Below are 15071 nucleotides of genomic sequence, written 5' to 3'. Positions count from 1 at the left end.
AGCGCTACACAATCTAGTTTCCTTTTTGTTTTGTGCGAAAAGCATCCGGTAATGCCATTGTGAAGCTTATATTCAAACATTTATCGAATAGCCGCGAGTACGTTTCTGTTTTTCTTGCGAAAATGTCGTTACAGACTATTTTCTGGGTGATTAGCCCCAAAATACTAAATGATGTAAGGAAACACGAAAGGACGGTTAAAGCTCTTTAAACAAGTAAGGTGAATCTACAAATTTTCAAAATAGTGAAGACGTCAGAATACTCGTCTTTAAGGCGTCAATATTTTTCAGAAATGAAGACATAAGGTTCTCTGGACGTTTTGCGGGCGTCTTTTCGTAGGTCCTCACAGCAGGCAGTACACATCTGAGGGCTGCTGGGAAGGCGTATTGCTGCTAATCCCGGTAGCTGCCGGAGGAGCCGCGATTTAATCCTCTCTACTCACGTTTTGCCACGGACGTGATCGTTCGGGGTACGGTTGACGTGCTGGTGGACGGATATCGCTAAATATTGTCACATTAGGCGGTGCAACGCATAAGGAAAGAACGCATACGCATAAGGAAAGAAGAAGAAGACTCTCGTGAGTTTTGGAGAGGAGACGACGTTCAACAGCGTCGGCTGGTGCCTACAAAGAACGTCCGTTGGAAAGCCTTGTCTTCAGTGTCCGCCCTCTGCTACCAGCTGAACTACCCCGTAACACCTTGGTGGAGGTGCGGGGTAGTTCAGCTTGTAGCAGAGCTCTCCCTGAGCTCACCCCACCGACTACCACAGTAAGCATGGCATCCCAGGACGCATCACCCGCTACGGAAACTCCAGCTGCCCCCATGGTTTTAACCAAAATCCGTCATCCGCCTATCTTTAACGGCGAAGACAACAAGGACGTTGAAGATTGGCTCGACGAATATGAAAGGTGCAGCAAGAATAACCGCTGGGATGCTAGCATAATGCTGGCAAACATCATCTTCTATCTGGCGGGAACGGCGAAGACCTGGTTTACCAATCACGAACAGGAGATGCCTACGTGGGACATCTGCAAACAAAAACTGCAGGACTTATTCGGCAAACCAATTGGGCGAGCTCTGGCAGCCAAAAAAGACCTGGCTACTTGGGCTCAGTCGTCCACCGAGTCATACCTGGCCTACATACAGGACGTTCTCGCATTGTGTCGAAAGGTGAATACCTCCATGACCGAAGATGATAAAGTGGGCCACATACTTAAGGGTATCGCCGATGACGCATTCAATATACTTCTCTGTAAAGACTGCTCTACGGTGGACTCAGTCCTGCAAGTCTGTCGCCGTTTCGAACAGGCGAAGCAGCGCCGCATCGTCCATCGGTTTCAGCGCCTTCCCAACACGGCGACTACATCCTCATGTGACGACTTGCCCACGTTACAGCAGCCTTCAAGTCAGAATAACCTCACTACCATCGTCCGCAGAGAAATCGAGGCCTTGACTCCTGTTACACATACGTCACCTCCTGCACAGGCAACAATAGCTATGATACAGGCTGTTGTCCGCCAAGAATTCGCTAATGTGGGCCTCGTTTCAAATCCCGCCCCACCACCCCCTGCACCACAGCCAATCCCAGTGGTTGCTGCTGCTGCCACAACCCCGCCCTACACACCGCGCTACCCTACCCGCAATCCTGCGGAGTGGCGCACATCTGACGATAGGCCTATTTGCTTCGTCTGCTGTCGAGCTGGCCATACATCCCGCTATTGCCGCAGCCGCCCGGCTCCCCCCTCTCAACCCTATTACAGCCCTGCCCGCCATAACTATTATGCACCACGACGCGTTTCTGTCACCCCAGCACATCTTCGTACTGAGAACACAGAGCAAGACCGTCGTCCTAGCCGTTCTCCATCGCCTCAAGCCCACCATTCCCGATCACCTACTCGTCGCCGCAGCTTGTCCCCAACGTACCAAGGCACCTACTCGGGAAACTAGGCAACGCAGCGCCTGGACGTGACGCTGCGTTACCAACCCGGACAGCCAACTGTGTTTCGACCATCGCACCACGCCGCAACCTGATCAATGTCCTCGTAGATCGAGTCCCTGTTCCCGCTCTCATTGACACTGGAGCCCATATTTCAGTTCTTAGTTCGTCCTTCCGCCAGCGCCTCAAAAAAGTTCTTACGCCCGCTAACACCTCTACAGTTCGCGTTGCTGATGGAAAAACTGCTGCCATCATCGGAATGTGCACTGCACGCGTTAGCATCGCCGGCCACCATGTCCCTGTGCTCTTCGCCGTCCTTAATACTTGTCCTCAAGACGTGATTTTAGGCCTAGACTTTTTAACAGCCCATTCCGCACTCATTGACTGTTCCGCCGGACGTCTGCGCCTAGCCCTGCCCCATTGTGTTCACGACCCCAGTGCTGACCAATCCCAGCCTCGCCTCCGCTCCAGTACATTTACTCGCCTACCTCCCGAGGCAGCAGTATACGTGCCCATGTCACCTTTTCCCTCCCTTCCTGACGGCGACTACGTTGTCAACCCCATCACCGACGTCACTCTACAGCGCAACATCGTGCTACCTCATAACATTGTACACGTCGAGAATAACCTCACCTACATTCCCGTACTCAACTTCAGCATGTCTTCACAAGTTCTCCCGGAGGGCATTTCCCTTGCCGAGCTGTCGCCTTTGTCCACCTTTACCATTTCTGCAGTGCTGTCCGACCGTCACGCCGACGTACCTGCACAACCTGTCCCATCACATAGTCCGGAGGACCGCATCGCAGCCATGGTTGCCTCTGACCTGCGTCTCGAATATGCCAGCGCCCTTGCCGGCCTTTTGCGGTCATTCAGCGACATTTTTGATTTCGGTCACGGATCCCTGGGCCAAACGTCCGTCGTCACACATCGTATTGATACTGGAGATGCCCGACCTATTCATCGACGGCCTTACAGAGTTGCTCTTTCCGAACGCAGGATCATTCAGGACGAAGTAGAGAAAATGTTGGCAAGCAACATTATTGAGCCGTCGAGCAGCCCCTGGGCGTCTCCGGTAGTACTCGTCAAAAAGAAAGACAACAGCTGGAGGTTTTGCGTTGATTATCGACACCTAAACAAGATAACAAAGAGAGACGTGTACCCTCTTCCAAGGATCGATGACGCTCTCGACTGCCTGCATGGTGCTAACTACTTCTCCTGCATCGATCTCCGTTCTGGATATTGGCAGATCTCTGTTGACGAAAGAGATCGTGAAAAGACGGCTTTTGTCACCCCGGATGGCCTCTACCAATTCAAGGTGATGCCTTTCGGCTTATGTAATGCCCCTGCGACATTGGAGCGTATGATGGACTCCCTATTACGCGGGCTCAAATGGACCACATGTCTGTGCTACCTCGATGACGTCATCGTATTTTCATCAACCTTTGAAGGCCACCTCCATCGTGTTTCGGCTATTCTTGGCGTCTTCCGACGAGCTGGCCTTCAGTTGAACTCCAAGAAGTGTACCTTTGGTCGCCGGGAACTCAAGGTCCTAGGGCATTTAGTCAACACCCATGGCATCCAACCGGATCCCGACAAAATTCGTGCTGTAAGGGATTTCCCTAAACCGAAATCTAGCAGCGACGTGCGTAGCTTCCTCGGTCTTTGCTCATATTTCCGGCGATTTGTACCAAACTTCGCAGAAATAGCCCGTCCGCTCACGCAGCTTCTGAAAAAAGAGGTCTCCTTTACCTGGGGCCACGAACAATCGGCCGCCTTCGTCGCTCTTATTGCCCACCTCACCGGTCCGCCAGTGTTGGCTCACTTCAATCCGTCAGCGCCCACAGAAGTGCGCACCGACGCAAGTGGTCATGGAATTGGTGCCGTTCTCGCACAACGTCAGCTCGGATTACCCCGCGTCATCGCCTATGCCAGCCGACTCCTCTCTGCGGCCGAACAAAATTATTCCATCACTGAACGTGAGTGCTTAGCCCTAGTTTGGGCCATTACAAAGTTCCGCCCTTACTTGTATGGGCGGCCATTCACAGTAGTCACTGACCACCACGCACTGTGTTGGCTTTCTACACTCAAAGACCCTACTGGCCGCCTTGGACGTTGGGCCTTGCGCCTTCAGGAGTACAATTTTTCAGTAATTTATAAGTCTGGCCAGTTGCATCGAGACGCCGATTGCCTGTCCCGTCATCCAGTCGACCCGCCAAGCCAACCTGAATGTGACAATGACGCTTGCGTGCTCTCTATTTCTGATTTCTCCAACATTCGCCATGAGCAACGCCAGGACCCTCCGCTTCGCGAAATTATCAATCGCCTCAGCGCCGATCGCGATGACCCTTCTCTTCGTTTGTTTGTGCTCCACGACGGCACCTTATACCGGCACAATATGCGACCTGATGGCCCCGACCTTCTACTAGTAGTCCCTCAGCACCTACGCTCAACCGTCCTTCAACAACTTCACGACGTTCCTACAGCGGGTCATTTAGGCGTCTCTCGCACATACGACAGTGTGCGTCGTCGGTTCTTTTGGCCAGGCCTATATCGCGCAGTCCGCCGTTACGTAGCTGCTTGTGACCGCTGTCAACGCCGGAAAAAGCCATCACTTTTACCAGCTGGACTTCTGCAGCCAATCGACATCCCCATAGACCCATTTTCTCGAGTGGGTCTGGATCTTCTAGGGCCTTTTCCACTGTCCGTATCGGGGAACAAATGGATTGCGGTGGCCACTGATTACACAACACGCTACGCGGTCACACGAGCAATACCAACCAGTTGTGCAACTGATGTCGCTGCTTTCCTCCTCAACGACGTTATACTCGTCCATGGAGCTCCCCGCCAACTGCTCACCGACCGTGGCCGTTGCTTTCTGGCTCGTATAGTCGACGAGATCCTACGGTTGTGCAACGTTCGTCATTCTTTCACGACCGCCTACCATCCACAGACGAACGGGCTTACCGAACGCCTTAACCGGACACTGACTGACATGTTGTCTATGTACGTTTCTGATGACCACCGCGACTGGGACATAACGCTGCCATTTGTGACATTCGCTTACAATTCGTCGCGTCACGACACTACCTGCTACTCCCCCTTCTATCTTTTATACGGCCGTGAACCTCTGCTTCCTTTTGACAGCCTGCTCCCGTCTGTCACCACTGCCAGCTCATATGCTCGTGACGCCATAGCCCGAGCTGATGCTGCTCGCGTTTTGGCTCGCAACCGAATCGCAGCCTCTCAGCACTCCCAGAAACGTCGCTATGATTCCTGTCATCGCAACACCGAGTATTCTTGCGGCTCTCTCGTGCTGCTCTGGACTCCAGCTCGCCGCGTTGGCCTCTCGGAAAAACTTTTGCCCCGGTATACAGGACCCTACCTTATTTTACGACAAGTGACACCAGTGACATACGAAATTGTGCCCTTGCATCCCGTCCGCCATGCCTCTACACCACGCACCGAGACGGTCCATGTTGCACGCCTAAAACCGTACTACATGGACCCTGGTTTGGACGCTAGTACGCACCGAGACGGTGCTTTTCAGCCGCCGGGGTAGTGTCACATTAGGCGGTGCAACGCATAAGGAAAGAACGCATACGCATAAGGAAAGAAGAAGAAGACTCTCGTGAGTTTTGGAGAGGAGACGACGTTCAACAGCGTCGGCTGGTGCCTACAGAGAACGTCCGTTGGAAAGCCTTGTCTTCAGTGTCCGCCCTCTGCTACAAGCTGAACTACCCCGTAACAAAATTATTAAAAAAAGAACGTTTTGCGCTACCACTGGAAGTGGCTGCCAACAGCACGATATACATCGAATCCTAACATTTACGCCCCATTCATAGATCTATATCAGAAAACGTTTCAGACACTGCATTTAGCGTCCAGGACATGCCAGAACTGATAGCGCGTTGTATTAATGTGCATAGGTGTCTGATCGTTCAATGACAGGCGTGAAAAACGAGGCAAGATATTCACCAAGATGGAACCAAGATTAGCAAGAGTTCATTTTACTCTCAATGAAAGGAAGATTCTTCACCTACTAGTGCTTAGTTATCACTGCATCTTCCGTTGACTAAAAACAGCAAGCACTTCTTCATGACTCCATGACCTTATACAAATACGGTTATTGTTGCAATATACTTAATTGCTCGACATTCAATATAACTGGAAGGTAAAAGCGCAAACCGTAACGGCACGAACAGGAGACAAGTGCATGTCACGTCCCTCACGAACGCTCTACTGACCCCTAGATTTAAAATCAACAAGTCTAAGTCAGCGATTCTACGAATACATGAATTGTCAAAACAGCAAACCAAAACAAGAACCATTAATTATAATAGAAATGAGTAGGTTTCGTACCTTGAATAGTAGAAAATATGATTTGCTTTGTTTTCCCATTAATGATTTGGCCGTCTGCTTTTAGATATGCACGAACCCTGGCCTCGTAAAAGAACCCAGATTCAAGATTCTTCAGCTTCTGGATCGTATTTTCAGTTTGCGCAGAATGACACTGCGAGCGATCATGTAGTTGGCACACGGTGACCTCATAGCCAGAGTAGGGTCCAGTCACGTTTTCCCATCGGAGTATGGCCGAATTGGCACTACGGCTTACTGCTTCAAGCCCAGATATTTCCAGAGCTGCAAAATAAAAAAAAAAACATTGCAGAGACGTTCTTTAATGAATTCTTCTTAATGAAAGTGCAAACTTGTAGAGATTAAAAGCAACGGAAAGACGCAGACGCAGAGAGGTACACAGGACAGCGCTGGACTACCAACTAAATAAAAAGACAACATGCAACTTTTGTTTTTTTCGACTACTTGACCTTCGAGGAATTTTCACATTATCAGTGGCCTGCTGTCCACAAAAACGTCATGACGCCGACACAGGGAGTTTTACACGTCGTCAAAAAAATCTTGTGGCATCGCGTTCGACCCAGCGGAAGCTCATGCATACATAGATTATGAAACAGTGGGTGAAAATGCGCATACCTCCTAGCGGCCACGAACTACAGGCGCTAGCGCCAAGTCCTCCTTCAGTTACTTCTCTATTTTTTCGAGGCTGAACTATGGACTGAACCACTGGGGCGCTGGGGGGTTGTAGGTGGGATTTCCGGGGGTTGTACGACGTCCGGATGTAATTGTGCGAAAAAGTTTCCTTTAATGCACGTTTTGGCTACACTGCCATTTCTGCTGCGTGCTGATCACACCGGATGCACGTAGCAGCAGATTCAAAGCATTGGTGAAGAAGTGCTATAAGGGAAGATGAGTCACGCTCGCAGGCATATGCGTGCACTGCGTGTGACCTCCGAAAAGCAAATAACAACAAACACTGTTCACGTCAAGTGCGAATAACTCCAGCAATGGCAAAGTAGGCCAGAAAGTGCATTCAAGAAAGTTTGCGAGATTTATGGCGAATGCGGCGCGTACTATTTACAGCAGCGGTAAGAAAATGCGCAAATGTGCGACTGAACATTTGCATGCATCGCACACAATTGATGTCGCGCTAGTGCCAGCTACAGGCCATCTAATTTGTTCAATGTCATCGGGAACACACACATGATCCATTATCCACATCCCGCTGGTTATATTCCCTATGTACCGATCACTACTCATAAATCAATCGGTCAACCAATCAAGCTTATCAACCATCTCCAATTGATCAAGCAACACTAGGTATGGCATATATCCGCTCCATAAAAGGCGACTATCTTTTTTCGGCATCTCTTTTGACTCAACAGTGATGTAGACGCACACGCGGATGATGGATTAGTACGCGAAGGCACCATCTATGTTGGCGAAAATGGATCAGGGCTGTAGTTCCCGCTGCTGCCGCACTCTATGACTGCCCACCCCAGATGTTTGCACCGGAAGAAACTTGACTCCTCCTTGAAAGCTGCCTGTCAAATCAGAAAATGGTGACTTCGGCGCAACCAGCCCGGCACGCTTCGCGCAATACATAGATACACCGCAGGCGAAATATCACCGAGAGTACTCCAATAACTGTGGTTGGTCCATTGCCTCCTGCGACGTATCTGCTCTTATGAGAGTCGAATTTGATAACTACGTCGGTCTGAGTAGTATCAGAATACGTTTCCGAAGAGACGACGCTTAGGCAGTGCCGTGGACAGCGAAACACTGCCTTCCAGGGGCGCCTGGGAATGCGAAAAGGCGCGGGCCAGATCATATTTTCGTTGCCTTACGTGGGTGAGGACAGCGAGCACTACCACACGCGATGGTCGCAAGTACAGAAGGCAATCATGACTGCGAATGTTGTGTGCCGGCACACAAAGGACTCATGGCACAAAACATTTAGTGGATGCCGCGGAAGCGAAAGATTCTGAAGGTCACGAGCGCAAAACCAAACACTGCGGCGTAGCGGTGGCTGTACTGACATCGACAAAATGAGAATGTGAAGAAGCATACGACAAAGTGACTAGAGTCGCAAATTTTGAACAACCAATGCAATACTAGTAACGTGGCTGGCGGAGCCCGCAAAACTCACAAACCATTAAAACGATGCCAATGACCAGACAGAGACTGGAGTTCAACGGCCGACTTGCGGCGGAGGCCCTGCGGTCAGGAATTCAAAAGTGAGACAGAAGAGTTGGAAAAGAGATGCAGAACAAATGACACTTCTTCCTCGAGCCTGAAGGTGAAGAGGGGTTCGTCGTAATAAGCAGGATGGAAGTGGTTCGCGCTCTCTTCCCCTTGGAATGAAGTCATACCGTCCTTAAAACCGGAGACAATACTTGCCTATACTATTGCACAAGATACAGAAAAATTTCATGCCTTGTGAATTTGTAGCCCAATGTTTTTGCAAATAGAACTTATAAACGAATGTTGAAGCGTTAGCTGAGTTAGGAGTTTTTTTTTATTATATCTGTGCACATTGATTTCAAGAACGAAAGGTTAGACTATGCCCCTGTTTTCTCTGGTTGTGCGGCATGGCCATCAATACATGACCCGTAGCTGACATATAGCACATTAAAATTTTGTAGGATAGCTACATGCGTACGCAGTGTGTTGGCAATACGATGTTGATGACGTTTTTGCATCGGGTTTGGCATCATGCTTTTATAATCTGGAGAGTTGACGAGACAGAAATTTAGATACTCTCAAACGTATAGATGTCATCCGCCGTCTACTGTCCTTAACTACCACTCCTGGTAATAAATACGAAACGGCGTTTTGTTCCAATGAAACATAAAAGACACGGACACTGGAAGAAAACACAGCACGGGCGCTGACTCCAACTAATGTTATTGAAACAGATGCATCCCACATTTGCACACCAATGAGTGAACGAGAGCGCATGCGTATAGGTAGTTACCTGCCAGGTTAAGAAGAGCAGATAATCTATATTCAGTGTCTCGTAGAAAGAGTGGTGTGGTGCCCCCGCGAGACACTGAATATGCAATAATAAAAAGGCGATAGAATGTACCTGCTGTTCTTAATCTGGCAAGTAATTTTCTATGCTCATGCGCTATCGTTTGTTCATTGCCGTACAAATGTGGGATGCATCTGTTTCAATAAAATTAGTTGGAGTTAGCACCCATCCTGTGTTTTCTTCGAGTGTCCGTGTCTTTTGTGTAGAGCTGAATATCTTTTTACGAAACCATGTTTCACCAACTAGCCCAGCAACGTGTTTTGTTAAACTTGTAATGTTTTTGCGTAAATAGACAACTATGATTAACTGACCAAACTTAAATTTGCGGTATTATCCGGCCCTATTAGGATGCACAATTTGAGGTCGAAAATTGCACAGATGAAACACTGTTTAACATTTCTTGTAATTCGAGTATACCTTACGTTGACGGATGAGCAAAAAATAAAGCCTACGCCGAACATTGACGCATGACATGTGCCTGAAGTTTTAAAGCGCCATTTCAAGCTAGCAGATCTTCAAGAGTTCGGCAAAGTTCTAAACAACGGTGTGTCCAACCTGCCGTATAGGGTCGCTCGTTCGGCATCGCCAACTGGGCGAGTGGATGCGGCGTAGTCACGACCACGCATACTGCATAACGCTATCGCTGCTTTACTGGCATTTTTAAAGCGGCGAAAGAGATAACGACTTCCAGGTCCTGCTTCTGGCTTCATGTAGGGCGGTAGCATCTATGCCGCTGCTCCATTATTAGGTTCATTGCGTCGGTTTAATAATCCGCTGCCCTCAAAAAAGAAAATAAACACCGTTTAATTCGTGTCACGCTCAACAACGCGACGTACCACACCGCCGGCATCTGGGCTGGTGCCCGCTGGCTGGTGCCTGGCTGGTGCGGTTCTCAAGTCATCGACGCAACGCCACCCGTAAGACGACTCCGGATGTCCGCGGGTAAGCAAAAGCGAGCAGCAATATTCGCAACTTCAGGTTGGGAGATCATCTACGGTGTGTGGGTGTGTGTTGTGTGCTAGGCTCTCGTGTAAAGAGGTGGCGGATGCAACGAAGGCCGTTCCCCCGTGACTCGAGCTGTATGGCGCGGGTGCACATGCCGACGGCCACAGATTTGAATATTATGGAAAGAAGATGCTACGCATTGCAAAAACCGGATATGTGCGCCAAGAGATAACAGGAAAGTGCCATTAGGAGCATGGTAAGATTGGTAATGTAGCAGCGGAGACCTGGTGTGAAAGAGGAATCAGTATGTCACAATTTCTATTAAGTATGGTCTGCACTTTAAAGACTGCGCGCTAGCCCACCTTCTATGGCCTAACCCTTTCCTAAACTGTTCCGTAAATATAATCATATTTTCTTGCACTCGCGTATCATAGAGATCGCGGCTAGTGAAGGCTAACTGCTGAGAACTTTCTCGACTTTATTTTCATTAACTCTCGAGAGCGATAGCAAAGAGCAATGTCATGAAGGTGCTTTTAGCTTAAATGTGTACATGTGGCCACGGTTTGGTCAGTAAACAAAGATACAGGCCGGGGAAAAACGTCCTACTAAATATTCTATGAAAACAATAGGAAATGCCGAATGCATATTGAATTTTCTGTGGCAACGTCTAATCCTTTTTAAGAAATTCAGAATAGTTTATGGGTTGTACAAAAATTTCAGGCTAAATAAAATTACCACCAGAATCCTGAGGCAGAATCATCCTTGTCCAAACTATATAAACCGCTCACACAAGCGCTAAGGCAAATGTTGCCCAAATTATTTTCTTTCTTAAATAGATTCGATTTATGATTTTTCTTTTGCGCTGGTTAACGGACGAATAATACCGTTCTGAAAGCTTTTTTTCACAAATGAGTTTATGTGTAACGAATTACAGGAGGAGCCGCGCAATCTTGGCAAACAGTTAGACCTCTCAAGAACGAGCACACCTAATAATGCAAATGAGTGACCGTACCAGTTTGAAATTGAATGCAGATTATTTTTGTACATTTGAAACTGAACACCTATTCCAGGTGTGCCAAAAGTTCATAAATATTTGTTCAAGGAGCATGCAGCAAAGAAAAAGGGGTGATCCCTAATAGCTGCAAAAACCTGTGGCTCGTATTTCAGATAAATAGAGCAGTAAGACTGAGTAAAATTGCAAGCCGAAACTTACTGGGATTTGCATTGGCATCAACGTCTCTTCTGTGAATGCCAAATGAATTTCCATTTCTTGCTTGAACAGCCGACGCCTGCACACACAAGAAACAGGAGGGGTGGATTGTTACAAAGGCCACCAAAAGTACAACATTTTCGAGCATCGTTACTATAGCGCCAGTGATAACGGAAGAGCAAATAGACGAAAAGGCACTAGCAAGCCCAGTAAGTGCCATCTAATGGTCATGAAAACAATGCTAAGCCCAGGTCAGCTCAAAAGCTTTTATGCTATATTATATGTGGTCATAACTTTTGGTCATATCATGGGCAATCGCAGAAAACAGCCTGAAAATTCCCGTACAAGGCAAATTAACTCTCAGAACTGTTACTACCACCGCATCGACACGTTAAGCAGTGCTGAGGCATCTATATATTTCAAGGTAAATCATGTCATTCATCGACGGCGGCCGATCTTTAAGAAAAGCATCAACAATTTCTTGTTATCAATTGGTCTTTCTCATCCATACTTCTTTTACCATCTCTTGAAACCCGCCCTGCAAACTCTAAATTGCCACGTGTTACCTCTTTTACAATCTTCATGCCGTGCTCCTATGCGTTTTAACTCCATATTTCTATCTAGATTTTACCAACTTGGGCTATTTGTTTAACTCTTTCTGATGCATTCCGTTACATTTATAATGCAAATTTCTTAGCACGGGGCATTCCCTGCCATGTGCTCGCAGTCATGCTTTCATATTTCAGATTTCTCCATAAGTGTGAAATGGCAGAAAATAGAAAAAGGTGATTGAAAAGCGACACGCCAATGAGCCTGTGCTGAGTGCACTTTAAGGTGAAACATTTTGTCACAAAATATATAACATGATCTCTCATACTACGAAATACTTCAGATGATATGCAGGCATTTTTAATCTGTAGCCATATTTTAACAATGAACCAACACAAGAAGTTTGCGCGAAAGTCAAAACGGCAGTAGAGCTGCTTTATTGATGCATGGCGCAGTTTGGAAGATTTCCTGCTTCGATAAATGCAAAGGGTTTACTTTTAGAAAAGGCTTCGTTGCGGGGTGAATGAATATCTAACGCAAAAGATACAAAATAAATAGTTAAGCAACAAAGATATAGTTATCCTTCTTTCAAGAGGGAGTACAAACGAGTCTTTAAATTTACGACTCGAATATCGACTCACATAATTTCGCTTTATGAGCGTTTAACTAACAGTCACACTTCGCACTGTTAGCGGTTATGTTATAACAGTAATCTTATTGCGTATAAATTTATGAAGACAAGATATTAACGCTTTGAAAGCGCTCGCACTGAAATGAAAATTTGGCCCAAATCTCGCAGAGAGCCGAATAAATTCTGTTACGTCTAATAATTTCTCTTACGTCAAGACTTTCTGATCTACTTTGGTTAGGTGCGTTAGTTGAAGACTAATTACCGGGCTTCGAATTTGGCGCGTGTACACATGACGAAGGAAGGAAAGCAACGCACTTAACATCAAAGGTTGTGCAAAACATTTGACAAAAAGATATTTTTGACTGTCAGGTTTATGAGAACATACGATCTATCCAGAGCCAAATAATACTCTTAAATCGGTAAATATTGTGAAACTTTCATTTTATGAGCGGAGTATAGTAAAAAGTCTCCGACCTGTTCTTTGATGAATTAAAGGTATCTAAACATTGTAGCCGATGTGGCCGACTGCCAGTTCTAGGGAGGTGTATATTTTTTAGGTTTAGGAGACTATATAACGATTGTAGTGGCGAAAAGTTTACTGCGGTTAAAAAAATGTTACGTTGAAAAGTTTACAGGATAGCATAGACAACCATTTTTGTAGGAACCAGAAATGCTTACCGTTAAGCTAGAATATACCGCCAAGTAAGCACAGAAGAGGAAGCGCGGCAGTACTCCGTCGGTCATCTTTCCAGATCAGCTAAGAATGAAATGAGCTAAGCGCCCGGTGACGTGTTTCTTCTGCCTTTAAGACAGCGACCGCATCTTCGCCAGATAGAGATATGCGTGCGTAAGTTTTGTAACCCGTGGGTCTATCTGGCGTATAGGGTGTCACGGCTAGCCGAGTCTGAGACGCAATAGGCTTGCTGAAGGGCAAGGTCGTCCGGAATGCCCCGAAAACGTTAGCTCTTTCTCGGGATTCCGACGTCGTTTTATCGTATGGCTGACGAAATTCGTGTTGCTGACGTCTACGTCATGAACTTTCCCCGCACTCGAAACGTGAGACCCCTCTCTGAAAGCTACGGATCTTGAGCGTCGCTAAATATACATTTTTATGCGGCAAAATCAGATGTATTTCCCACGCTTCCCTCTCTTCATGTCATCTGATGCTTTTTTGCTCCATTATTCGTGGCCGCAGAAACTTGTGACAGTTTTGCACTACTGCCACTCGTATTATTCTGAGCAGATGGGAGTAGAACTTCTAGGCTTCTTTAACTATCTGCTCAGTATTGATTATGAGAATCCCTTTTAATATAACGGAACATAATTTGTGTTCAGCGAATCACGAGACGTGCGAAACAGGTCTCTAGAACAGAGGCCTACCAACGCGGCTAGGCCGGGCTGGATGGAAATATTACAGTTTGACTGAAAGCTAGTGTACGCGGTTGGGTACCAGACCAGGGCAGCAAGCCGATATACTGCAAGCCGTTACCATCTCATTTCACCTGCGGAAGTGGGAGGATGGAAAAAGGAAAACCATAAAAAAGTTGAAGCTGACCAAACCATGAAATCAATAGACTATAAACGTACCGTGTTAAAATGCGTCTCACAGATGGTGGTAGCTGCCCTTGAAGATTGTGGAGGAAAAGGAAAGGAAACACATTATTGAGGGAAATGGGAACGGAATCGAGATGTCAAGAGAAGTCAGGGGGGTTTCGTATGCTTCCCCAAGGAGCACCCGCATGACCCGGTTTAGGACGACTGAGGCCTAGCGAGTCTGTGGCGCCTTCTATTTCTCACAAGAGTGCGCGTTCTGAATGAGGTTCTGTTTTAGCCATACACCTAAAAGAAATGAGAAAATTTATGGTGTCACTGCTCTAGGCGGGTATTGAGCTGTATGCAATGTTGATAAAAACGTTTGAGATCACTGCGACACCCGCACTGAGGGATCGAATGCGTAAGCATTCTTTGACGGAGAAAGAAGGGAGACGGAAGAAGGAAGAGGCTTTCGGTTTATGACGTCACACTGACGTAACGCGGCATGGAAGAAGGGTACCAAATGACTACCCTTGGACGTCGACATTACCCTGTTAACTATAGCGACGTCTGATTCACTTAATTGGCTCCAATTAATTAACGAGTTATTCGTCACGCAACAAAATTTTCCCTGCGAGATTTTTTAATCCGCTATCTAGTGAAATAATTCGATTTCTTATAACGCGTTTCTTTCAGACATGCCAACAAACTTGTGGGGCGACGTTGAAAACATACACGACGTTAAACTGACTTAACTGGCTGTAATTAACTAACTAGTTATTCTGCGCGCATTTTTTCCCCCGGCGATATTGTTTCATTCTGTATCAAGTGAAATCATTTCTTTTTTTATCACTCATTTCATTCGAAATAATCCTGGCGACAA

The 15071-nt window shown here is 47.1% G+C and overlaps 1 protein-coding gene across 1 annotated transcript in view; it reads right to left on the bottom strand.

Annotated features, from left to right (window-relative positions):
• The window catches only part of LOC146173807 (fibronectin-like), a 28017-nt gene extending 14561 nt beyond the window's left edge, over positions 1-13456 (bottom strand). Inside the window, exons 1-3 of the mRNA XM_084584548.1 lie at positions 13334-13456; positions 11479-11554; positions 6293-6571 (exon numbers count right to left, since the gene is read on the bottom strand). Coding sequence (XP_084440674.1) covers positions 6293-6571; positions 11479-11554; positions 13334-13399 — 421 coding nt within the window. The 5' untranslated portion in view covers positions 13400-13456. The remainder of the gene's footprint in view (positions 1-6292; positions 6572-11478; positions 11555-13333) is intronic.
• Positions 13457-15071: the final 1615 nt, after the last annotated feature.

This window comes from Amblyomma maculatum, chromosome 11 (assembly GCF_055883805.1).
Source record: "Amblyomma maculatum isolate TAMU_Amacu chromosome 11, ASM5588380v1, whole genome shotgun sequence".
NCBI lineage: Eukaryota > Metazoa > Arthropoda > Arachnida > Ixodida > Ixodidae > Amblyomma > Amblyomma maculatum.
The sequence above is the reverse complement of the archived record's forward strand: the minus strand, read 5'-3'. Positions and strand labels throughout refer to the sequence as shown.